This window comes from Pelecanus crispus, chromosome 4 (assembly GCF_030463565.1).
Source record: "Pelecanus crispus isolate bPelCri1 chromosome 4, bPelCri1.pri, whole genome shotgun sequence".
NCBI lineage: Eukaryota > Metazoa > Chordata > Aves > Pelecaniformes > Pelecanidae > Pelecanus > Pelecanus crispus.
In genome coordinates this window covers 73,577,368-73,604,414 of record NC_134646.1, presented here as the reverse complement: position 1 = coordinate 73,604,414, position 27,047 = coordinate 73,577,368, and the positions used below count along the sequence as shown (strand labels likewise).

General features: G+C 38.8%; 1 protein-coding gene across 6 annotated transcripts in view; it reads left to right on the top strand.

Annotated features, from left to right (window-relative positions):
- JAKMIP1 (janus kinase and microtubule interacting protein 1) overlaps positions 1-27,047 on the top strand; it is a 149,975-nt gene that overhangs the window by 12,302 nt on the left and 110,626 nt on the right. For all 6 annotated transcript variants that reach the window (XM_075709474.1, XM_075709473.1, XM_075709471.1 and 3 more), the window contains exons 2-3: positions 1,742-2,016; positions 16,539-17,033. In XM_075709474.1, the coding sequence (XP_075565589.1) occupies positions 1,888-2,016; positions 16,539-17,033 (624 nt within the window). In that variant the 5' untranslated portion in view covers positions 1,742-1,887. The remainder of the gene's footprint in view (positions 1-1,741; positions 2,017-16,538; positions 17,034-27,047) is intronic.

Here is a 27,047-nt window from a genome sequence, read left to right as displayed (position 1 = left end):
AAATATATTGATTAAATAGTCTTTAGTTTTAGTCTTTAGCATCATAGAAACTCCAGTTTAATAGCATGAAATTCTTTTGTTGAGAACAATAATTCCTCAAGTTTCTTCTACTCACTGAAGAGTTCTTTGTTTCAAGTTACTGTGAGAATATTGCTAATTTATTTTTCTTGAATCAACAATTATGTGTAAAATCGCAGTAGCACCAGTGCTTATTTGTTTTGCAAGGTAGGTTTGATACATAAATAAAATTAAATTTTAACTCAGTTTCCTGTTTTTTCCTAAACTGTGTATTAAATTGATAGACTATTAAGTTCGGAGGGAAAGACATCTGATATTACAAAGCAAAACAATTATTTCACTTAAGTTACTTTAGCAAATAATTGGTATAGTTGGTCTTTTCTCAATTGCTTAATAAATGAAAGAACTCCATGGGAATATTTTCAAACAGACTGAGACTTGGTGTCCTGAGTTCTGTTCACTTTTCATCTGATTTGACTTGTCATTTTGAGCAAGATATTTAACTGCTCAGTTTTTGTTTATCAGTCCTTAAAAAAGAGAGTAAAATTTACATATTTACTTGAACTCACCAAATGGTGTTTGTCTGTACCCACCTGAGGTATTAGTTGTTCAAAAGATTTAGAAAGTATGTGCTAAAGAATGCATGTGATTTTCATTATAACACAATTTCTAAAATAACTCCCAGGTAGAAGTAGGTTGGAAAGAGCAACTTACTGTTTGAAGGCAATTTGGGAGCAATTTTCTTGGAATACTCCAGGAATGTAGTTCAGTATTAGAGTAGGAACATCTCTGCTTTGTCAGCAATTTAATGATGAAAATTATGTGGATATTTAAAATGAGCAGAGGACGTGCGTTTGGAAACGAATTCAGCAGTGATAGCACTTCGTGCTCAGTTTGCTCTTGTGGAGCACCAGGTTATTCTTAGAGGAGAATAGAGAGGAAAAAAAGCCACAGATTAAGCTTCTTAGAACTACTCATGAAGCAAACTAATTGTGGGATTTACTAATTATTGGAATTAGGGTTCGTTGTCTGCTATTGATATTCTCCTTGAATATTACATAAAGCTGATTTAAATAATGGAATACTTTTTAAGCTTAGAGGCATGCTGGGGGATGAAAATGAAGTTAAATACCTTCATGTTTCGATTAGGCCATTTCAAACAGTATCAACCCTGAACATAAGCAGTTTATATATATGATATTTTTAAGAAGTAATTTTAAAACGTTTTTCCAGTTCTGTGATACCTTTTCCATATATCCTGATGTTGTGATACTCAATGATAATTATGAATAATACGTTATAACTGATACATTAAGGTGAGAAGTGCTTTCTTCTTGCTACAGGAAATAAACTATTCCCACTGAAACACCAGAAACACTCAGCTAATTTATGGTTGTCCCTGTGCCTCTTGGGAATCCTGAGCACAGGCCAAGTCGGGTCTTGAATAAGATATGATTTATGTTTATATGCTATATTCATCATAATTGTAAAGAGTTTTATTTGTGTGGACATCAGATTGCAGTGGATAGGGTTTAGATAAGATGATGGAATATTGTGTAACAACTTCTTTTCTGATCTATTTCTTTCAAAGTCTAGTACACTGTGCAATGTAGTATACACTACAAGGAAGCTCAGTGTGCTTTAAAACTGGATGTTGAGTCTGCTGTTTGATTCTGCTCAATGCTGTAGCCTAATTATGTTCCCACTACTTTGTTTCTTCCAGGACATGAGAGACTGCTCCCATGATGGCACAGATTTGTGTAAAAGATTTTGTTGAACACTACATGACTCTTAAATGCTAAAAGCAGAAGGCACTAGCTGGTAGCTCAGTGTGGAGCAAAAATTTTATTTTAAACTTCAAAAATAATTATGTCAAAGAAAAGTCGTGCCAAGGGAGAGAAGTCCGACATGGAGATTGAAGCCCTGCAAGCTGCTAATGAGGAGCTACGAACTAAACTAACCAACATCCAGATAGAATTTCAGCAAGAAAAAAGCAAGGTACTTGTCTGTCTATGTTTTGTGATCATTATTCTTAACAGTAGCACTGTTAGAAACGAGCAGATCTTGAATCTTAAACTAGTTCACTACTAAAATGCGTTAGCCTTAAAAGAAAAACATGACTAAGAAGTGAAATCAGAAGAACCACTGATGAACTGAAATTGGTGCCAACTATTTTAAATAATGTGCAAAAGGAAGTGAATATCCCCAGACATCCAGTCACTGAAATTTGCAGTCACAGCAGTACAAATGGCACTAGCATAGTGTGACTTAAAGGCAACAAGGGAGTTTTGTATTTGATCTTAGCACTGAAAACTGTATGTTGTGAAAAGAACTGTCTTCAAGGTCAAACATCAGCACCATGTTCAAAGTGTGTCACTTTAAATGCCTATGGAGAATGTAAATTAACTGGAAATCATCTGTGTAGGAGTCCTGATTTAATTTGCTGAGGTTATGTGTGCCACTGCTCTGAGCTGTTCAATGATGCATCCGATTGCTAATGAAACAGATCCATCAATATCTCGCTATCTAGCACATATTCAATGGGTATTTGAGTAATCAAGAGAACACCTAGGAGAAATTGTTCATTCATGAAGCACATAGATATTTGTAAAGATTAGCATTTACTTTTGTATATCTCTGTAGCAGTTTAAAATACGGACAAGCCAATAAGGTTATTTCTATTCTACTAGTTTATTAATCTCAGTTAGTGCATTTGACTTTGCACAAGACAGTCCTGGAGGTGAATTCATGGGGAGATGGATTTATCTGTGTTTGTTTGGTGATACTGTAGTTGCAAGAGTCTCAAGGATTTACCAGTGGAACAAGTATGCACTGAAAACATGTGTTCACTTTATATAACATAGCTTTGTTCTAGCCTTGTTTCTTTATACAGGTTTAAAATTTGGGACACCTGAATAACAATATTCCTGTATGTTCTAGTTTCTTTAACAACCTTGTGTGATACTCAGCTTTGAATGGTCTTATTTTTCATATTTTAATTAAAAAAGCAAACAAAAATCCCCTACAAATACAATCTTCAGTTTTTTTTTTTTTTTTTTTTTTACAGAGGAAAAAGAAACAGTAAAGCCTTAATTCTTGTTTGACTGATACAATAGGTTCAGTATATATCAGCCAACTAAATTTGTGTTGCCTTGGAAATTTTTATGCAAAAAGTCGTATCTCTTATGGGTCAGCAGTATTGATGACTAAATAGAAAAGTCAGGGTTTTTTTGCTGTTGAGCTTCCTCATCCAACTTCTACTCTTGTTTGATATAATGAGAATAAATTCTAAAACGAGAGTGGTACAAACTGCTTGTGCTTCTTAAAACCACACACCATGGAAGTTACTAGTGGCTGATACCCTCTAAAATTGAATTTACCAGCTGATGAAGTGTATTATTTCACTGTCACTTTTGGTGTCTCAGTGCTGCTGTTTGGAAAGAGACTTGTGAGCTGATGGTACATTACATTTGCATTAGTAGATTTTTCTTTTTAGTTATTTTGTCTCATTTCCTATTTTGTTCTGTATCACTTTTTATGTAGAAAAACAGATGTGGATTTTATTATCATCTTTTAATTGCATTTAAAAGATCACATAATTATAAAGTTATATAATACCTTGGACAGAAAAATGAATTCATTTTAAGTGTTTAAGTTACGCAGATTCTAAAAAAATCTACAAAAAGATTACACAAGCCCTAAGAAGAGTTTAGCCCTGATATGCTTCCAAATTTGATGCTTTACCTACTGTAATAGTGTCAAATTTAACTCTGATTCAGCTAAGAGTAAAGTGTAGCTACACAACCATGACAGCTGTAGGAACATTTTCTATAACTAGTCTGCTTATTTACCTATATCCAGTCTGGTAAGAGTTGCTTCAGTTTGGTTGCCTGTTCATCTCTCTACAGCTTGGGGATTTCATATTTTCTGGAGTATTGAGCTTGTTATAGCAGACACATCTGTGTATTGTGCACATATGTGTGCAGAGAAATGAGTGAGCTCACATGCGTAATGTGTAGGTGAGTATGAAAGAGGAAATTACAGCCAGAGTGCTCTAAAATCCTAGTAAATATACAGTGAAGTCCGTAGGAAATTCTGCAGCATGTTGGAGTGCATTTTTGGGAGGATGGCGGGGAAGAGGTCTTCAACCTCTTTCCCACATCTTTGCTGTGGTGTTTGCTCTAAATCATTTAACTAGAATTGAACCATGTAGTTTATTTCCCACCATCAGGGCAACAGCCTGCTCTCTGTCTGTGCAGCAGTTACATAGAATGCCTTGACTGACAAGATGAGTAAATTGAAGCCACAGAGATTTTTCCTCTTTAGACTGTAGCTTAAAAATGAGTAGCAAAACCAATAGAAATTATGGCTTGGTATCAGAAAAGTGAAAACGCTGTGCCTAGAGAATTCTAAATAAATTAGATGGCTTCATTGGCACAGAGGTAAGAGGGAATGTATTGAAGCTGCTGGAGAGACAGCTCTGTGGCCCATGGGACATAAACTGTATTAGGAAAGGTAACAAACTCTTGTGGGGCCAATTCATTTAATTTAATGCTCCTAAACTATTTTGTCCCTCATGTATATGCCTATATTAATGATTTATCTGAGGAAGAACCTTCTAATTGATGAGAGACATCACAAATGGAAATTAGTCTTAACATAACTTCTGCCTGCAAAATACTGGTGTCTTTGAAATAAAATTATACCCAAGAGACATCCAAAACTTTGTGCATATTTTCACAGCTCATTTTGTTTCATTTATTGTTGAGCCATTTAAATCAATTTCTCCTGTAAAATTGTTTCCCTCCATGCTCATGCAATACCTGATCCAAAATTGATATGTATGCATCACTGAATATGATTTGAATCATTGTGGATCTTGCTGGTGGTGTTTTGGGCCTCTGGTATACGAGCAGCTAGATTCATTTATGTTGCCAAAGGAGTGAAGGAAAAGTTGCAGCCCTGCCTTAGTTCCCTTTTACTGCCTTTTGTTTTGGGAACACTTGTTTGATGTGTTTGGGCAGCCTGTTGATAAGCAGCATGTGGTGGTCAAGAATTGGAACAGGCTGCCCAGAGAGGTGGTGGAGTCACCATCCCTGGAAGTGTTCAAAAAACGGGTTGATGTGGCACTTCGGGACATGATTTAGTCTAGTCTACCCTTGATTGGCTTAGAGTGGACTTGGTAGTGTAGGTTAATGGTTGGACTGGATGATCTTAAAGGTCTTTTCCAACTTAAACGATTCTATGATTCTATGATTGTATGTCCTCCTGGGATTGTAGGTTTGCTGCCATCTATGGAGAGCCTGGAGGAGGAGATGCATGAACTGAACACGGGCTCACATACAGCCTTCTGCTGGTGGAAAAAACATCCAAAATTTGGGTATCAAGTAACAAGAACAGTTGACCGAAGCACAGAAATTAAATTTATTTCAACAGGAATGGAGGCAGGACTCGCTCTTACTGAACCTTAAAGTCCAGTGCAGTAAGGACAAGGAGCTGCAGTGACTGAGCATGGTCTCGGCAGTCAGAGTCAAGAAAATGTGAATCAGCTCAGTGGTTTTATAAATGCCTGTGCTGAGATCCATGAGTATTTAGGAACAAGTATTGCAAAGTACCTATTCCTACTGCGATGGTTAGCAAACATTAGAAGATAGTCTTCCAGTACTTTGGGCAATATTTTGTTCCTGATAGCAAGGAATATATAACATTTTTATAGTGCTTGCTGTCACTGTTGCTCCATCTTCACCGAGTTCTTCTATTGCTTTTAAATATCCATATTCTGCTCGTGACTGTGCATTTATAGAATTGAGATCACAACATATCTAGGAGTTAGGATAAATGAGATGTTACAACTAAGTTGCTACTGTATCACCTCACAATTTTATAAATTGTTTTTGTAGGTCCTCATGCTTTTCTCAGATTTCGTTGGGCTTTTTGGGGCGTTGATGTCAGATGTTGAATATGTGTGTAACAGTAATTCCTTGTAAGTTGAAAAAAAAATTATTTTCAATAGGTGAAATTAAAAAAAAAAAAGAGATAGCATGTCATACTGTCAAAACAGTTTTATTTACTGGGGATTAAAAAAGTCATATGGAAAAGAGTTATGGCCAGTACATATGGAAGTCCAAATACAGCTGTTGATTTGAGAGTCCAGACATACTGAATATATATATAAATGAATGTTATTCCCATCTGCTATGTACGGAATAAGAAAGGAGCCGCCTAACTTACTGAATTATAAGGAGTGTACTGAATAGCAAGGAGGCACTAGGGTACTGTAATTGGGAATGAAGTATGGTAACCGTCTTGGAGCAGGGAAATGGATGAAGTATTGGTAAAACCATGTATAGTTACTCCTGCCACTACTGACTGGGATTAAAAGGAAGCACATCCCTTTGGGTACGTTGTTTCCTCATAGCAGTTGAAGGGCATTTGAATTCAGCTGTTCTCTCCTCTTGAGATATAAATGTAAATTCTCAGTACTTAACAAAATCACTAAAATGAGAGAATTTGGGGCATCTGTCAAACATTGGACAGTAAGTAACAAAGTTATTAAGAATAAATGTGGCAGTGTTACTTCAATCAGAATTCAAAATTATTAAATGAGTGAATATGCTAAACATGATCATGTGGTTTGTAACCCAGGTAAAACAGATATTGGAAAGGAGTGAGACATCAATAGACAGATATTAAGCAATGATTATCCTTAATTTGGAAGATTCAAGAAGAAAGTATGATAATTAAACCTTTTAGATGGTATCATGTTGGAAGAGGTTGGCAGAAAACACAGTGCAAGAGATCCAAAGTAGTCTGATGTTACAGTGTGATTTACAGGAAAATTCTACTCAGAACTGTAGTAGGGCCTTAAAATGAATGTATCTTATCAAATTACATATATATAAACTATTTAAATCTGGAATAAAAGGACAATCACTGGAGTCTTCAGAAGTTTCTAGATGATCCAAATATAGCACAGGGAAAAGAGATAAGTTTCATATATTCAGATATGAGCAGAAACACATTTTCTGTTATCCTTTGATACTGTTACATAATCTTGAGAGTTTATGTTAAATGAAGTGGAAATGCTTGAGGCAAGAAAGATTACAGTAGGTGTGGTGCCTTGATTTTTTATTTATTCTTTTAAAAGAGTTTTTTTATTTATTTGTTGCTTGAAATGGGCATGCAAGAAGAGGATGTTTATGAATGTGGACAGCATAAAGAGTGAACACAGGAGGCTTTTTGCTGTGGAGAAGGAACAATGAATAGGATCACAGATAAAGCAAGCAGTAGAGGAGGATGGACTGGAAAAATGGTGATTGAGTGTGCTGGTTTGGGCTGGGATAAAGTTAAATTTCTTCCTAGTAGCTTGTATGAGGCTATGGTCTGGATTTGTGCTGAAAATAGTGTTGATAACACACTGATGTTTTCATTACTGCTGAGCAGTGCTTACAAAGGGTCAAGGCCTTTTCTGCTTCTCACCCCACCCCACCAGCGAGCAGGCGGGGGGTGCACAAGAAGCTGGGAGGGGACACGGCTGGGACAGCTGACCCCAACTGGCCAAAGGGATGTTCCACACCATATGACGTCGTGCTCAGCAATAAAACTGGGGAGGAGGTTGGTGGGGAGGCTGCGGCTGGGGGGCTGCTGCTGGAGGACTGGCTAGGCGTTGGTCTGTTGGTGGTCAGTAATTGTTTCCTTTGCATCACTTGTCTTTCTTGGGTTTTATTTTCCTCTCTGTTTCTTTTTTTTCCTCTTTTTCCTACAATTTTTAAAAATTATTATTATTTCTTTTTAATTATTAAACTGTTTTGATCTCAACCCACAAGTTTCTTTCTGACTTTTACCCTTCCAATTCTTCCCTCATCCCACCGGGGTGGGTGGAGTGAGCGAGCGGCTGTGTGGTGCTTAGTTGCCGGCTGGGGTTAAACCATGTAACGGAGCAGTGAGTACAAGTTCCATCAGAGCAACATCTGGTATGGTGGAGTCATGTCTGACTGCTGCTTCTGCCACTTCTAAGCTCTTATTAGAGGAGGAGGAGATTCGGGGAAGTGGTTGCCTGAAAGCAGAAACAAGGTAAACCAGCTTGGATTCTTGGACAACTGGAAGTGATAAAAGCTGTATTCAGAAGATGCAATATGATGCTATAATTGGGAACGAAACTGGGAGATTTCCTAGGCTGTGGACTTATGTGACCACTTGTCACCACCAATAAAAAGATGAAATCAGGCCTTGCAGTCCTCCAGAAGTCTTTCACTGTCTTTCTTAAGTTTGAACGATCTACATTTGCAAGTTTAGTACTCCACGGAAAAGTTATCGTACCCTAACAAGTACAGATTTTTAGCGTATTTTTCCCCTGAAATAGTTTAAATTTTGTTCATTTTGGCACAGCAGTCTTGCAATCCAGTTGATGGAGAACTTATCCTTGACACACAGAATCAGTTCAAATAATTATCAACCTTTCATGTTGAGCATCTTCATCTTTTTGTTCTGACACTAGCTTGTTGCACAGTAATTTTCTCTTGCTTCTGCTATAAGATATACTGCTATACCATATCACTTTGAAGTAGGAGCTTCAGGTGTCCAGCAGTTATAAGTCATCCAGTGCCCTAAGACTGACTGAGTCGTCTGTGGTATGGAGACCAAAGTGTGAGTTTGTGTTTGGGAGGACAGTGATTACTGCTGCTGGTTCTACTCAGCTCCCTGCTGTAGCATTGTGTGGAGTGCCTTACGGAGACTCAGCTCTCGATTTGCTTGGCACTCTTCTCCTCCTTAACCTTGGACGCCATAACAGTGTAGACATATTAAAGTTGATCCAAGTAGATCTACACATGATCTCCTGGATGAATCTTATAACCGTCCCCCAGCCAAGTGGATTTCTGATATTACTGGAGACTGCAAAGCTGATGTCTTTCCAATTTCAGTATCAGCCCTTTTTAGCTTATAACCAGGAAAAGATCAGGCAAACAAAGCTGCTTCACTAGAGGTGACACCTGCGGATTCAATGCGATTGATGCAGATGCAAAATACATTTTCCTGAACAGCTTTCCCAGTGGCCTAGCAACATCTCATTAGTCTTCAGATACTCAGTCAAACAGCTTAACCTTGGTGCTGGTGAAGGAAGATTGCTAGGAAGGCAATAATACTTTTCTTTGCTAGCCAGCTGCGGGGTGGAAGGTGTGTACACAAAGGAAGTGTTTCTTTGCTGCCTGGAAAAACACCAGAGAAGGAGAAAAGGAAGAATTTCAGAAGTATATGGCAAGTTGACTTGGTATGTCTGGTTACAACCTGGCAATACCAGTGTTTCCCTGTCTAATTTAAAGTAAATTGAGTTGGCTCTGAATATGGAGCAATGAAACCTTGTGTTAGGCTGGAGGAGTGATGTTTCAGAGCACTTTGCTCAGGAATATTCAATATCAAGCTCAGAAAAATATATTTCTATTTAATCTTGTTGAAATTCTTCGAACGATTGTGGTTGGAACAGGCTTAAGCTGCGTTAGTTACCATTAGATTTATGTGTACAGGGACACATTGAAAAGAGAAAGAGAGAATTTATTTTACTGGTTTTGTTATTTTGTCCCTTTTCATGTCACTGGAAATTAGATCTGTATTTTAAAAAAGTGTTTTTTCTACACATTTTCCAAAATGAGGCATTTGGATTGCTCTACCCTGTTACAGGGAAGAAATTTTTCAAGATATTGCTGTAGATGTTGCTGCAATTCAGTGAAGCCATATTTAGTCATTCAGTATGATAGATAATTTGCCAATTTTTTTTTTATTTCTTGTTCTTTTACTTACAGTTAGATGATTCTTTAATTTAAAAAAGCAAGGTAAATTCAGATTTTTAACAGAAACATAAAATATGCTGCTGAATATGTTCTTTCTCTTTCAAATATCAGTTTGTACTGGACTATGTGACCCTGCTTTTGAATGTAAAAAAGGGTATTGGGGATTCTTTCTAGTGGTGGTAGAATCCCTGTGGAGTTAAACTAGAGTGTATGAATCTGCTCAGTATGAGATGAAAAAATGTATTTGAACATGAGTCAACAATGTGCTCTTGCGGCAAGGAAGGCTGACAGTATCCTGGGCTGCATTACGAAGAGTGTTGCCAGCAGGTCGAGGGAGGTGATCCTTCCCCTCTGCTCAGCACTGGTGAGGCCACATCTGGAGTACTGGGTCCAGTGCTGGGATCCCCAATACATACTGGATCAAACCCAGTGAAGAGCCATGAAAAGAGTGAATGGCTTGGAGCACCTGATGCACAAGGAAAGGCTGAGAGAGCTGGGACTGTTTAGGCTGGAGAATAGAAGGCTTGGAAGGACATTATCAATGTGTATAAAGACCTGATGGGGGGGATAAAGACAGGTCCAGACACTCTCAGTGGTGCCCACTGAAAGGACAAGAGGCGGTGGGCATAAGCTGAAATACAAGAAATAACATTTAAATGTAAGAGGTTTTTTCTTTTGGTTTTGGGTAGGGGTTTTTTTGGTGTTTGGTTTTTTTTTTTTTTTAAACTGTGACATGATTGAACACTGTAACAGGTTGCCTAGGCAGATTGTGAAGGCCACGTCCTTGGATATATTGAAAATCTGACTGGACATTGTCTAGAGCATCTTGCTCTGGTCGACAGCAGGGCTGGACTAGATGACCTCTGGAGATTCTTTCCAACCTCAGCTATCCTGTGCCTCTATGTTCCCTCACTCCAAGCACAAGTTATCTAAGTACAGATCAATTAATTCTTGAAAAGCTAGTGTAAGATGCAGTAATATTTTTAAATGGAAGACCAGTAAGCATGTACCTTTTTTCCTTTCCCTTGAAACTTGAGCGGTTCATATTGAGTGAACTCAACAGGCAAGTGCAGATCAGCCAGGGGATCAGGCCCAGCCAGCATGGGTTCATGAACGGCAGGTCCTGCTTGACCAAGCTGATCTCCTTTTATGACCTAGTGACCCGCCTGGTGGATGATGGAAAGGCTGTAGATGTCATTTACCTGGACTTTAGCAAAGCTTTTGACACCGTCTCCCACAATATTTTCCTTGGGAAGCTGGCAGCTCATGGCTTGGACGGGCGTAGTCTTCGCTGGGTAAAAAACTGGTTGGGTGGCCGAGCCCAGAGAGTAGTGGTGAATGGAGTTAAGTCCAGTTGGCGGCCGGTCATGAGCAGTGTTCCCCAGGGCTCTGTTTTGGGGCCAGCCTTGTTTAATATCTTTATTAACGATCTGGATGAGGGGATTGAGTGCACCCTCAGTAAGTTTGCAGATGACACCAAGTTGGGTGGGAGTGTCGATCTGCTGGAGGGTAGGATGGCCCTGCAGAGGGACCTGGACAGGCTGGACTGATGGGCTGAGACCAACTGTATGAGGTTTAACAAGGCCAAGTGCTGGGTCCTGCACTTGGGTCACAACAACCCCATGCAACGCTACAGGCTTGGGGAAGAGTGGCTGGAAAGCTGCCTGGCATAAAAGGACCTGGGGGTGTTGGTCAATGGCCAGCTGAACATGAGCCAGCAGTGTGCCCAGGCGGCCAAGGCGGCCAACAGCATCCTGGCTTGTATCAGGAATGGTGTGGCCAGCAGGAGCAGGGAGGTGATTGTCCCACTGTACTCAGCACTGGTGAGGCCGCACCTGGAATAGTGTCCAGTTTTGGGCCTCTTAATACAAGAAAGACCTTGAGGTGCTGGAGCGTGTTCAGAGAAGGGCAACGAAGCTGGTGAAGGGTCTGGAGCACAGGCCTTATGAGGAGCAGCTGAGGGAACTGGGGTTGTTTAGCCTGGAGAAGAGGAGGCTGAGGGGAGACCTTATCGTTCTCTACAACTACCTGAAAGGAGGTTGTAGCGAGGTGGGTATTGGGCTCTTCTCCCAAGTAGTTAGCGATAGGACGAGAGGAAATGGGCTCAAGTTGCATCAGGGGGGGTTTAGATTGGATATTAGGAAGAATTTCTCCACGGAAAGGGTGGTCAGGCACTGGAACAGGCTGCCCAGAGAGGTGGTGGAGTCACCATCCCTGGAAGTGTTCAAAAAATGGGTAGATGTGGGACTTGGGGACATGGTTTAGTGGGCATGGTGGTGTTGGGTTGATGGTTGGACTGATGATCTTAGAGGTCCTTTCCAATCTTAATGATTCCTAGTTTTTACTGTCATTATAAATAATCCAGCCACCAAGCCAGGAAACATGAAATTGCTACTCCACCCTTAACTGGTTTAGTGGTGGACTTGGTAATGTTAGGTTAATGGTTGGACTGGATGATCTTAAAGGTCTTTTCCAACCTAAACGATTCTATGATTCTATGATTCTGTATTTTTTAGAAAAAGCAAAGCATACAGACTTCTTTTGTTCTTTTTGAAGGAAAGTTGCTATTGCATTTGGTTTTTAAAATAAACAGTAATGTCTTTGATCATTGGCCTCACCCCTAGTAACCTGCCTTTTTCACAGTTGGCAATAAATTGCCTACCATAACCTGAGTTCCTGGCAAAAAGCTGTGTGGAGAGTATTCCCCCTGCTGCCCAAGGGATTGACTGTTGTGCCACAAATAAAAAATACCTGCATTTAAATCCAAGATTAAAACCAGAGTTAGTCCTTAGTAAGTTCTTACCATAACATTTTTATTGGGGTGGTGGTTCAGTCACACTCAGAAACATATATGGCTTAATAGGTTACTGCCTTTTAGGAAGTGCATGATTTTAAAATTATGTCATTGACTCCAGTTCATAAAAATGAACTATTATATTTCTGTCTCAGGTGCACAAAGTATCGTCTCAAAGAAAACACCAGATGCAAATATACTATGATAATATAATCATATTGTTTTAAAGAAAATCCTTCTTTCAGGCACTGTTCAGACATAAGAAAGGGAAGAAGCAATGACCTCTGAAATTATTTTTACAAGAAGCTAGCTTCTGCTTTGGCCACAATGTTGTATCGGTGTGCACTGATTATTAAAGATTTAATTTAGAAAGACAGAAAACACCTGTTTTATTGGTGCCCTGATATCCTGCCTGACTTTGTTTCCCTATTGGCTTCATTGCTGCCTATGAATAGAACAGCTTTCTTCAATTTAAAAAAAAAAAAAAAAAAAGAGAGTGCCGGAAATTAAAAAAAGACAAATTGCTTTAAAGTTTAAGTTCCTTTTGAAACTGAGGCTTAGGCATATGGGAAAATGCCACACTACTATTTTCATTCAGTGAGTTGCTCTGGAAGCCAGACGTGTACAGATCTGTGTAGTGTGCGGGAGAGAGGGACAGAGGGAGTGCAGGAAGGACAGCTTGTGGCTCTCAGGGAAGACTGAACAGACAGATCTAACTTTGCATCTTCTCTGACAAGAAGCAATCACAGGAAAAGATTTTTTAAAGATCTTGAGAATTAGGATGCATCTTTTTCACCAGGTCATGAGGAGTGATAGGCATTTAAGATGCAGTGTAAAAATCCAGGGGTTTTAGAAGGATTCTTATTCTTCTTGTTTGCATTGCTTTTGCTGAAATTCTGTGGATAAAATGACTAGATGATATATGATAATATTCAGTTACTCCGAGTGGTTTAATATGTGTTGTCCCACGCAGTAGCAATGCATATAGATGTTGCCTTCCCTTGATTCAATGAAAAACAAAAAAACAAATAAGCAAGTATGCCATTTTGTGTAACTCAGTACTCCTCCAAAATTTCAGAATCCATTTCTCATATATTAAAAATGCTTTTAGGAAGTCACATTCATTAATGTGTTGTATTGAAAACTGCCTTTCAATTGCATGCTTTATGTACAATATGACTAATTTTAAATTACTGTAGTTCTGGAGGTATATTAACCTTGCCTATATATACCATTATACAGTTTGTTTTCCTGTGTTGTCATTACTGGGTTTCATTTCTCAGTTTCAGTTCAATTTTCTTTGCTCACCAGTAAGGAAATAACTGATAGATTTAAGTGAATAACAAGTGTTGGTTCATTTGCAAATTTATCTATAAACTCATCCACTTGTGGTAGTAAATAGGTAAATAAATGGTTTAGCTTTGTCATAGCATCATAGGACGGTTTGGGTTGGAAGGGACAGATTGGAAGGTTGGAAGATCATCTAGTGAGCACGGATGGGAGAGTCTTAGACTCTCCTATGGAATTGGGTATTGTAATGCAAACATTGAAAATCAGTGCTATCCACTATAGGCTTGGAACCAAATGTCATCCCACCACAAGAAATAACACATGGGTATCATCTCCTGCAGATAATTTCCAGTAGCCAGACTTAGCAGTTTGGGAGAAAAAAAAAGTAGAAAAAAAAATGTATCTTTCTTCATAAAGACATGTTATCTGAATCATCCTGGAGTAGAGTAACAATATCTGTGCAATAAAATCTGCTTCTGATGGTGGCTGATTCAGAGCTGTTACCTTTTCCACAGCTGTAATTATAGTGCTGTCTCAGCTAGTGTTTAGTCCACAGCATATCAAGATTACTTTCATGAAAGTGTAGGTACCTTCCCTCCCTCTCCTGCTTCAGCCTGTTTCCTTTTTATATTTTGGGTTTTTTTGTTTTGTTTTGTTTTGTTTAAATCTAGGGTAAGTTTGAGTTGTTTAAACAGGTTCATAACATCTTCTGCACAGGGAAAGTCTGTTGTCCCCGCTGTCTGAAGACTTCAGGTGAAGTTCAGACTCTGGAAATCCTACTGTCAGTGCTATAGGTTTGATGAGTAACAGGTTGGTCTCATTTTATGGTCACTCTTAAATTAAGTAGTAATCTTGGATTCATTGGATGAGTTATATCTGAGGCTTTTGAGTTAAGATGTCCCCTTTTTCCTAAAGAAAACACACGAAAGTGTCTGTTTGGATCCAACCTGCTTTCAATAAACAAAATAATGAAGGTTTCTGGGCCTTTCCTAAACTAGTATTATTGCTTTTAATTAACCCTTTACTTTTGTTTTGACTGTGGAATCCAGAACCATGCAAAAAATAATTTGTTTTAATTATACCTTCATAGTAAATGATAGTCTGAATATTAATAGAGATCTCCCATCCTTTCTGCTCTAATCTGAGGCAAGTTGCAATTCTGGTTTAGATTAGCATAAATTAAATGCATTTTATGACTACAGATCCCAGCTTTGTATAGCATAGATGTAAGCAGTCAAGGAATATTGTGACAGTGACTAACATCCTGCTGCTCGGTAGCCTCCGTTTGCCATGAAGCACTGTTTGGTATGTATGATTGTATTGCTACTCAAGGTTAAAACAGCAGTCTTTGAAATCTCTGCCTCTGACTTTGCTTTAGATGAGAACATGTATAGAGCCCATATTTTGGCAGTCACTGTGACAGGGATAGTACAAAGATGTTACTGACATTACGCATGATGAAATACACTATAGCTTTTCTGGTATACTATAGTAGAGAAGCAAGCCTTTCTCCTTATTTTTTTTTCTTTTTTTCTTTCTTCTAAATTAATATCTAATCCCACTTGGAAAAAGCATTGCTTTCTGTGCAGCCTGCTGAGCATCATTTTATAATGAGGTTTCATCACAGCGGGTATTACTATAATAGGCTATAAGGCCCTTCCCCTATTTCCCGACACAACACTTAAGAGTTACTGGCCTATATTTTCTGAAGTGTCTGGGGACTGTGAATAGCCTCAGTTTTAGGGTGTCCTGTCTGAGGACCCTTGAGTAGACTTGATTTTTTGGAAGGTCAATTCTTTTGGCTTGTCTAATAGGGATCTTCCCATTAAAGTTGCTAAGAAATTAAGAAATCAAAAATCAATGTCTTTTTTTCTCTCCCCCTGCCCCTTTAATTTAGTTTTTATTCCCCATGTTCCTACTGATAAGAACACCCCTTTTGTTGATAGGTTCTCTTCTCTCTGTTCCTTCAATGGAAGATCCTTTCTCATCTGATTAGCAGGAAGTATCTTAGGTCAAGTAGTGGATTTGGGTGTAGGAATTTGGGACTCAAATCCTAAAGACAGTATGTGTGTAAATCAGGTAAAGCAATCTATGCCTGTCTGAGCATCCCGTCTGTAAAACAGTGGTAGTGCTGCTTAGCTACAGAAGGATGTTATGGGAATGAATTAATTCAGTGTATCTGAAGATCTAAGTCACTATGGGCATCCGTGAAGTATGGTCCTTCAAATGCTAGAAAGTTTTTTAGCATTTCCTTCCCAGCATAAACAGAAACTCATTTCTCTCTGCTTGATTTGTTTTCCATCTGCTTGTAGGGCACAGTAGAGGGGTTGTTGATGAGAGTAGTCTGGGGTGGTTGGTGGAGGAGATAAGGAGAGAACTAGACTGGATGCTGCTCAGTTTTATTTTATTACCTAAAACTGTGAGCACTTGTCACCAACAGCACATGTCCATAGCAGATGCCTGCACACACACATGGCCTTTTTTTGGCCCTGGTTCTCCAGTTGCATATTGGAGAGAGATGCATCAGGTATGCAGTCTCTGTTTTTGAATATTCAGGATGAGTTTTTAATAATGTTTTAGAAAAAGCTCCCTTTAAGACTTTTAGAAGTGTGGTAGCACTTGTTAATCGATATTTTATATTGATATTCCAGGTGGGTAAATTGAGAGAGAAAATCCAAGAGGTTAAGCAAGAAAGGGAGCAGGAGCAGCACAAGCACACAGCCTATGTTTCTGAACTGAAAGCCAAGCTTCATGAGGAGAAAATGAAGGAACTTCAGAGTGTCAGAGAGCTACTGATCCGGCAGCACGAGCAGGAGGTAGCGAGAATGGTGAAAATCAAAGATGGTGAAATTCAGCGTTTGCAGTCAACAGTCAACGTCCTGCGGGACGGGGCAGCTGACAAAGTGAAGACAGCGCTGCTGAGTGAAGCAAAGGAGGAGGCTCGCAAGGTGTTCGACGGTGAACGAATGAAGTTGCAACAGGAGATCTTGGAGCTGAAATCTGGCAAAAAGCAGCTTGAAGAAGCTTTGAACAACATTATGCAGGCAGATAAAATGAAGGCTGCTGACCTGCGCACGGCTTATCAGTCCCATCAGGATGAGATTAATAGAATAAAGCGGGAATGTGAGAGAGAGATCCGCAGGCTGGTAAGTTCATTAAGTAATGCGTGCTAATTTCAGTTTATAGCAGGTATTAGTATATTGCTGTATGTGCCCATAAATATCAAAGCACTCTTTTGCAGTGACATTTTTCATCAGTGCTGGTTGCTACAGTAGGCCACTATTTCCACTACTTTCTCCTCCTTACAGCAAAGATGAACCTTGGCTTCATGGCTAGCCCAACCCAATCCAAAGCTTTATGTCCCATCAAATGGAATATGAGTGAACCAAGACTTTCCAGGATGAATTTTCTCAACAGATCAAAGAAAGAGACTTTCCCTTTCCCACTTGCTCAACTATATTTCCTTACAAAGTCCCATTGACCAAAACAGTCACGCACTGCTCATTTGGCAATGCAGGAACACCTTCGTGAGATGGCAAAATTAACTTTTCAGAGAGCTTTTATATTTATATTGGAGGAACCAATTGTGCTGAAACAAGACAATGTCTTTCCTCTGCGTCATTATCCAGGTCATTTGATTTTAAGCATTGCTGCCCTTTTATAGTTTTTCAAATTTCTGTGTTTTTTCTATTGCAGCAGCAAAGTTAGGGCCTAGGACAGCAGGCTCTTTTCACACTTCATAAGCCCTAGGACTTCAGCACAGATGGCAAACTATGCTGTTTGTATAAAGTCGAAAACCAGGCAATATTTCCCGACAGTGGGTGCCCCAAATATTTCAAATTCTTCAGCTTTGTAAAATGTAAAGAATCTAAGATGGGCTGTACATAGTAGCACATTCAGAGAGTTCATCATCAAATGATACTTCTGTTTGGTACTGTGATATTTTCCATGTATATGTATATATCTGATTGTTAATCTGCCTAAACTAGCTGTACAATAGCTATGCAAATAAAATCTAAAATTAGAATAAGCATAACATTTATCATATATCAAGAAGTACAGACTTTAAATAGAATGAAACATCAGTTTTCTTAAGAAAAATACTTTATCAGTTTGTGTTTACACAGGTATGTCCTCTTATTTCTTGTGTTCCTTAGGAAAAATGATGGTGAGGGCAAGCTACAAATGTGTAATGCTTGTGTAATGGTGGTGATTTTCTGTCTGAGACAATGAAAACTTCTAATGCAGTTAATATTCATGCTTTAAATAAATTGGATGTTGATCAAGTCTCAGGGGTATCATTTCCTTGATTAAAGACCACTGCAAAGATTGACGTGAGGTTTCTGTAAGCATAGTTTCTTTCATATTTTGTTCCATATTATAAATGTAGAATTTTAAAAGCATGACTATAAAGTACAGGCAATTCTACAAAGTCTTAAAGAGGAGAGAAGGTTGCTATGTTGTGGCATGTGTTTTTCTAGAGAACAGTTTCTAAATAAATTTAACCTTCTCAAGGAAGGTTACCTCACCAAGAAATGGTGAGGTGAGGCACATAGTGCTGCACCCCAAATTCTGTCATCCCAGATTGCCCCAGTAAACACACCTACACCGTGCCTTTGAGTGGTATTGTAAAGGAAACACTTAACGCTTCTCTTCCAAGAGTAGAAGCTTTCAGCCTGCTGCGGTGTGAGGGCAATGAAGGGCGGGCGGCACTCAGGGTTTTCTGTCTGGCACAAAAAAATCCTTTCAAGTCATTCAGAATTTTAATTGGTGCCTTACTGGGCCTCTGTTACTTAGTACATCTAAAAAGGTGACTGTACTGGGAGAGTGTGTAAATACCTTGTTTCCCGTTCCCAGCCCCAAAGGAAGCCTGCCATCAGGCTCAGGGGCTTCCACTGGAAGGGTTCATATCTTGCCCCCCAGCCCCCTGAAGAAGTACAGGGGAAAACTATCAGGAGCCTGGTGTTGCCTTCTAGTGCCTCGACTCCTTTCGGATAATGAATTTCAATTTTGTCATTAAATTGTATTGTTTGGTTTTATGAAAGAGAAGTGTTTCTTCTAGGAATTCGTAGCAATTTAGGCAGTTGTTGTTGCATAGGGCACTCTTTAAATCTGGGGCGAGGTAAAAAATACTGCAGGGTTCCTAGGTACTACTCTCTTCCTCTGGGAAAGCAAGCAGGATTATAGAATCAGATCATCCAGTTGTTTCCCTCTCCCCTCCTCCTTCCACTTTAATTAGTGCAGGGGATCCTTGCCTTCAGTTTCAGTAATCTGAATCAGCTGCGGATTTGGGGTACTCAGTGGTTTAGTTCTTACCCTTGTGGGATGAAATGGCAAGGATATGGCAGGCAGTGTTATTAATATTAGCACAGTTCTGTAACTGAGCTAAAATTAATGTGCTTTTTTGTGTGTGTGTTGTGTGTTATGGCACTATTAAGAAATCAGCATCTTTGGTATTAACGACCTAAATGGGCTGGCCATACTGTAATTCAAATTCAGAGAGAGTAATTCAGTGTCTGATTGTCTTGTCAGACTTGGTTGATTTATTTTGCATTTTAGATCAAAGGTTATTTTTGCAGATGTATTTCATATAGATATTGCAGCTAAAAAACCAAAAAACCAGTATTTTTACCTTTGGTGTTAATACCTGCAACTGAGTAAAATTTTACATTTTTTTGGCTTGCCATCAAAAAAAAAGTAGTGAGACAGGAAAAAAGCAAAATCCATTGTCTATGAATATACGGATACTGTTACATTGTGTGCATAAACAGCCATGCTTGTATTGTACAAATGTCAGTATTTTAGAAATATGATTAATCAATTTTGAGATTGTCTTCACAGTTTTGAATTGAGCCACGAAAAATACCCAATAAGCCTCAATACAAACAAGACTGAATGGGGAGGATCCTAGTGCCCAATACAGGAAAGTAAAATAGCTATTTAGCAAAAAATATGACACGCTTTTTCTCTGTGCAGTATGCAATTATATTGGAATTTGTCAGTTCCTGTAATTCACTTAATATAACAGGGATAGAAATGTTTTCATTAACTTAAGGAATGCTTGTGGACATGGATTTTTTTTTTTTTAATTTTTTTTCCCCCAAAAAGAAAATATATTCTTGCTCTATATATGCATTGGCACAATGTGCTGGCACAAAAGAAACTGGAAGTAAAAATAGCTAGTAACAAGCTGGAGAGACAAGTAAAACAGGTGTTTTAAAAGTAAAGAGACAACTTGGAGAATGAGATAAGAAAGCAAGAACGGCTATTAATTTTTTCAGCCAGTATTTTCTAGGGTAGTTGAGTCTGGACAGATGGACTGTTCTGTCAATGTAGTATGAAAACTATGCTGATACAGATTCAGATACCTAGAAATAACATTAAAACCCAGCAAATAGGAAAAAAGAAAAATAATCAGAAATAGCAAACTGAAAAATGATCTGCATGAAGGAAAAATGTTAAAGCCTGTTTTTATGGATCAGATTTTTTTTTAAAAAAAAAGAATATACAAAATTATAATTCTACATTTTCATTCATGGAGCTTCAGTATAAACAGCGCCGAAGCATACATTCAGCTGAGGGCTGTGCAGGCAAGCAAGTACATACCTAAATAACTGTGTCAACAGACTTCTGTTTTAATGGCATCCTTGTAAGCAGTATTTCTGGTCTCCTTCTGAGGTCTGGGCTGGTACAAGGCAAGTTTAATACAAACCTGATTAATGGTGAAGGTAGGTTGAGTTTCTTAAGTTGTGTTGATGAAGTAGCTTAAAGAGCCGAACTACAGTTTGGCTGTAAATACGAGAGCATTTAATTTTTAATCTAAATAAAAAAAAAAGTACACAAAATAGCAATGTATTTCAGCCAATTTTTCTTGCGCCTCAGTTAAGCTTGTGATTTAACTCACTTTTAGGTTTTAACATCAGATTTAAAGTTAGTTTTCAGTGGTAAGTAAAGTTTCTTTCTCTCTCGCCTGAAATTGCTGAAATAGCATGTTCAAATTGTTGGTGAGTTTTGGCAACAGACCAACCTTATTCTGTTATCGGCACAGCTGTGAAGAAGGGCATGAATATTAAGTATATCATATTAGTTAGAGGTTACATGCATTCTGGGACTACCTGAACACTGTTTTTAAAAAGGCCCTTACTTTGCAAGGCACGTTTCTCTAGATACTATTTTTGCAGAGAATAGAACAATGGACACTTTACCGTACTTGCCTTGGAAAATATATGCAAAAACCCAATCATTAAAAGTATATTGAATTTTTTCATCACTGATTTACTTGTTTATAGCATTTCTTGAGTAAGAAGGAAGCGGAATGTTTATTTTGTCAGACACTGTTAATATAAACATAATATGTAAACTTTGGAATAAACAGATGACACTTGTTTCCTGCAGTTTGAGGTGTAGGGTTTTAGTAAATATTATTCCCCCTACTGGAAATGTCTTTAACATCAAACCTTTCACCTATTTTACAAATAAATACCATTCGACCCTGTTGAAATCTTTGCACATGTGGTCTTCCTAAATATTCCTTAACAGCTTGGATTGAAATGAATTGAAAGTTTTATTTCATTTTAATGTAAAATAGTCCCAGTTTTCTTAACCACAAAATCAATGTAGAAGATTGCACTGATCTTATTAGGTGCACAATCAGATCCATGTTTAAGAGGGAGCACAGTACACCAGGTGAATTAAATTTTCTTGTTTCAATTGTATTCTCAAATAACCTAATAAAAATTGTCTAAAGAATAATGTGACATTACTACAGGTTCATATTTGCAAGGAAAAAAACCCTTTTGCTGTTAATAGAATCAAAATAAAAGAAATTGTTTTCAGGAGTGATTTTCAGAAGTTCATGATCAGCCATGATCTATGAAGATAGATGCACTATTTAAGTGTCCTTAGTCTCCTTAGGCCAAATTACCTACTTGCATAAATCAAAAACTCCTTCCAATGTGGAACCCTCCTTCTGTTTGGTGTTTGCCAGATATATGTGATGTAGTACCTGGAAGAATATAGTTCATGCTAATAGATTAAGCAGTTTTTAAAGGTAAAAATCAAGGCAATTTCACTGAAACTTCTGTTCAAGGGAAAAACCCTCTTATGGAGTAAATTTATGTACCATTTATGTAGTGATTTTTTAAAATACTATTGTTTCAGTTTTGTGTCTGTGTCTAACACTGTATCTTATGATTTAAGTGAAGGCTTTGGAAAGACTGAGAGTAGCATCTTTTCAGAATTAAGAATTAGATTATTCCAGTTCAGGACAAAAGCAAATTTCAATTCAAGTCCTTCACAAGTTAGTGTTTTTGAGTCTTGCACAGCTCATACTGTGTTTGTCCACCTGTAAGTCCTTACGGTATTACTTAGCATTGGCATGCCATATGTGGATTATCACACAATCGTGGAAAAATTTAGATGGTGAGGGTCCTCTTGAGATCGTCTGGTCCAATGACCTGCTTGAAGCAGGCCTGCCTTGAAAGTTGGATCAGGTTGCTCTGGGCCTCCTCCAGGCAAATTTGAAAATCTCCAAAGATGGAGATCCTCAGTCTCTGTGACAACCTGCCCCAATGCCTAATCACTGTGAAATTTCTTCTTCCTCTTTCTGTAATCTTTGACTGTTACCCTTGTCCTTTTGCTGTGCATCTCTAAGAAATGTCTGCCTTGTTCATCCCTGTATCCCCCTTCAGCCAGTTGAATGGCTATCTGCAATTTTAATGCATCCCGTGGTCTTCTCTTTGGCTGGCTGAGCAAGCCCAGCTCCCTCACCCGGTCTGTGAATGCCATATGCTGCAGCCTCAAGTGGTCTTACTGGCCTTCCTCCAGTTCATGGCACTTGTGCCAGTTTGTCAATATCTTTTTGTTGTGCTGGGGAGCCCAAAAGTGGCTGCACTGCTCCTGGTGCGGTTTCGCAAGTGCTTAATAAAAGGCTAAATCGCTTCTCTGTCCTTCTGGCTGCAATCCTCCTGATTTGGCCCAGTATCAAGTTAACTTCAATTGCAGCAAGCTCTTACTACTGACCCATATCCAACTTGCCCTCCAGGACACCAAAGTTTTTCCTTTTTTCCTTCTTTTTTCTCTTCTTTTTTTTTTTTTTTTTTCCCCTTCCTCCTTGCAGAACTGCCAACTTCAATTGGCTTCCAGCCTTTTCTGTTGCAGGAGTATAAACCCTCCCAGGGGAAGGATGTTGTATCTGTCATAGACGAACTTCATGAGGTTTTTTTGGCCCATGTCTCCAACATGTCAATGTCCCTCTGAATGGTGTTCCTGTCCTCTTGTAGCAGCTCCCCCAAATTTGGTATCATCCACAAATTTGGGGATGGTCCAGTCCATTTCTTCATCTGGGTAGCTGATAAAGTTAAAATTCGTTATCATCTGCAGATTTTAAGGTGTAAAATTTAGATAACTAAATAAAAAGCTTTTGCCTTCTGAGAGATTCAGCAATTATTTTTCAGTAAAAGATGAAAAATAGTAGGAGCAAAAGTTTTACACTCCACCAAACCCCAAAATTACATCCTTTGCAGTGGTGGCCACTGTTTTCTAATAACATTCATTTTCTCCTGCATTCCCATTACTAGAATTTTGCATTTTAAGGCAGTGAAATTTGTATCTTTAGGTTACATTCAGCAATGGGGGTGATGCAGGGACCTTTTGTCTCTGCAAACTCTGGTGCAGAGGGGCAGTTGGCCGTTGGCAGGGGGACTCTGTGATCCTCTGCTGCCCTGAGAAGGATGGAGCCTGGCTTTTCTCACTTCACTTGTGCAGTGGCACATATGCATGAGTTTTGTTTCCTGATCAAAATCTTGAATTTTGAGACTGGAAAGCTGAGTTTTGAATCATCCAAGTGTGTGCAGTCATGCATGGTTGGGTAGAGCCTGCTGTAGCATGCTTCTTACCAGCCGCTTAAACCCGCGTGTATTTCGCACGCAGCTGCTGATATCAAATTGTAGGCTGCTTCTCTGGATTTTGCCATCTGTTTGAGATGCGTGTTTCAGCTACATTCCAAGGCTGAGCTAATCTCCTGCAAAGACCCTTCCACCACCTTCAGCATTTTAGGACTGCAAATAATACTTTGCTTTCCATCCTCTGAAGGCTTATGCTTGTCCTCTCAGGAGCTAACAGGGCAGCATTCCACCAGGGACTTGTTATTTCCTGAATCAAGCAGAGCTAATGAAAGGTTTTTATAGTGCCCGCTCAGCATTTTGTGTTTATTCTTAGTATTTTCCAAGGACTCTATTATGGTAGGTAGGTCACAAATCTGACTTTTATATCTTTACAAAATATGGAACACTATTAAAAACCCGCAGAAATGATGTATGGTGTGGCACCCAGACAAAAAAACTCCTTAAGTCTGAATTACTTAGACCTACATTTTCCATCTTTTTGACTACCTGTTCATTATAGCTCTGTCAATGAACACTTGTAGTAGGTATCAGGAGAGATCCAGTAGTAGAGGTTGTAGTCAGCTACAATAATGCAAGGTGCTTTTGAGAAAGATGTGGGAAACCTCCTATCGGTAAGTTCTGGAATTGTCTGCCCAAGTTCTGGAATTGTCTGCCCATATGGTGTTTCTTGTGTAATTTATCAAAACTTTTAATATATGCCTTACCTATGAGATTTACACACTTAAAATATGTGGGAAAAGCTATTGGAAGAAAATATTGACTACTGGTTTAGAAAAATTACACATGAAATTAAGAATAAGTCCCACCTACCTGTGCCTATGACCCTTACTTCTACATTGGATGGCTGACATCTTTTCTCCCTCTTCCCCTGATGTTCCTAAATAAGCAGCAAGCATTTCTTTAAATAGGTGGCCATGTCTGATGTAGAAAATGCTATGAAGAGCACAAGAATATTTTAATTCCTCCTTCCAGATGGGCTTTCAGCTTGGGATGTTGTTGTTAGGTCTTAGTGTCCCTTTATAAATGTAAAAGGCATTAATTCCATTTAGTTCTATCTTTAAATGTTTATTTGAGTTGCATCGCCTTTTGATTTTTCCTAGTAACTAGCAATCCTTCTGTCAAGATATCCCTATTTTCAGTGTCAAGCATTTAGTATAAAGACGAATTCAATTTCTTCTGGAGAAGAGCACTGTAGAATTTTGTTCTGCAGTTGGAGAGGAGATAACGTTGATAAGGATGGGTAAAGAGGAAGGTCTTACACTTGGCAATGCAGCAGCTGGCTTTTTCCACTTTGAAAACTGAGAATGTCCCTGCCTTGATAGATCTAGCTTTTAATTCCCTGGGAATTTCTCTTTCAACTTTGTGAGAGGCTAAAGTTCCCCCAAAGGTCTCTGACTTTCTTTCACTGTAGCTATTGAACTGTGAGATAATTGGCAGGCGGATACTTCTTCCAATAGCTGGCATGGTTTTCATTCATGTTTGATAAATATTATTAAAACACTTATTTCTGCTCATCTCTCTTAGCTGTTAGGAGGCAGTTGGATACCTGTTCTTATGAAACTGTGCAATTTTGACACAGGCTATAAATGGTAGCTCTTCATTGATATAATGCAGGTAATTGGTGTGTTCAGCACCTAACATTTGACAGCACAAAACCCATTCATTAAGAAATGATACTTTAAAAAGCTGTAATTTTAACCAAGAGCTCCAGAGTTACTTATGCTATCCAAGGTGATTTCTTAGTAATTCCTTCTGCAGCTGCTTGTGGTTGATATCTTCTTTACAGTCCTCTTTTGGAGGGTATTTCTACGACTTCTCAAAGCATGTAACTGAAAATGAGTTCTAACCTCCTGTTGCTCCACTGCCTTCCTATCACAGACTTTTTGTACTGAATTGTACCATTCTTAATTGCATGAAGAAAAATGTGGCTATTGTAAAGTGCTTTAAAATCCATGCAAAACAGAATGTAAAATAGTTCATATGACCCTGTTGTATTGTGTAGCTGCAAAAAGTGGGCAAATTTGTTTTGAACTGAGAACAAATTTGAAACCAAAGCAGCCAGTTGGAAGTAATTTCTGGGATAATGTATTTGATTTAATATAATACCTGTGAACCCAATGCATGGGTTGGGATCTGATTGTGCTAAATACGTTGGAAGAAAAGATGGTCTCTACCCTTTGTATCTTAGTGAGAGGTCTCAAATGAATAGGAGTACAGGGAGGAATACACAAAAGCAGTGGTAGGAGGCTAGTGCAGTCAGCTTTCAGTTGCCACGTGTTGCTTGTCCCAGCTCCATTGTGCCACGGGTGCAGAAACCTTTTACAGGCGCCTGGTGTGGCAGGTCCTGCACCATGCTCCCTGGACCATGATGGGTCGAGGAGCACAGTGGAAAGGCATCTACTTGCTCAGCATCTGGTCATGGATCATCAGGTGAGAACTGATCCATTCAGGTTTATTAGCTTCAGCTCAGTGCTGGCCTTGACATACCTGCATCACTTCCAGTGGAGAAATTCCTGCATTTCTATAATGTGCTTCCTATGTCTTGGGTTCTCAGGGATTTGTTAGTTTAGGTATCCTGTTTGATGACCAGACAAGAGATTGTGATCTCAGCAGCGTAATTTCTGTTAAGTGTTTGCAGTTTTTTTCATTGTTTCCTTTTGTATTTTAGAAGTGTCATGGAAAAGGAGAGATACAAGAGGAATTTGAGGAAGGTCAGTCAAGTAACTAAATGGATATTTGTGAGGTGTCCCTTCAAGTAGGAACAGCGTGGCATGGGAGAAAATATGAAAATACATGACTGCATATATGACAAGCTAATATTGGGGAGGGGACATCGCACCTTAATATTAGATAGGGCATGAATGGACTCCAGGTAGGCTGTGAACATCTTTGACAGTGAGAGTGATTGTTGTTGTTGTTTAATGTAGTGAAAAGAAAGACAGCTTAGAGAATCCAGAGATGAGAGTTTTGTGAAAAGAGCATCAATAACAACAGCATTCACATTGGCTAGTGAGCAGGCAGGACTGCATTTAAGGTCAGAAAGGAGAATGTTGCAATGACTAAGGCATGGTACAAGAACTCAGGTAAAAGTCTACCTGCATGTATGGATTTTATAGCTGATAGGCAAAAAGAGTCTTTAGATGTAATCAAATTACATGTGGGAGAGAACAGAATTAAAAATGATGAATATTTTATGTATGTAAGTGATGAGGAGTTTGGGGATGGTTCCCTAGTGATGTAAAACAGACATTAAAA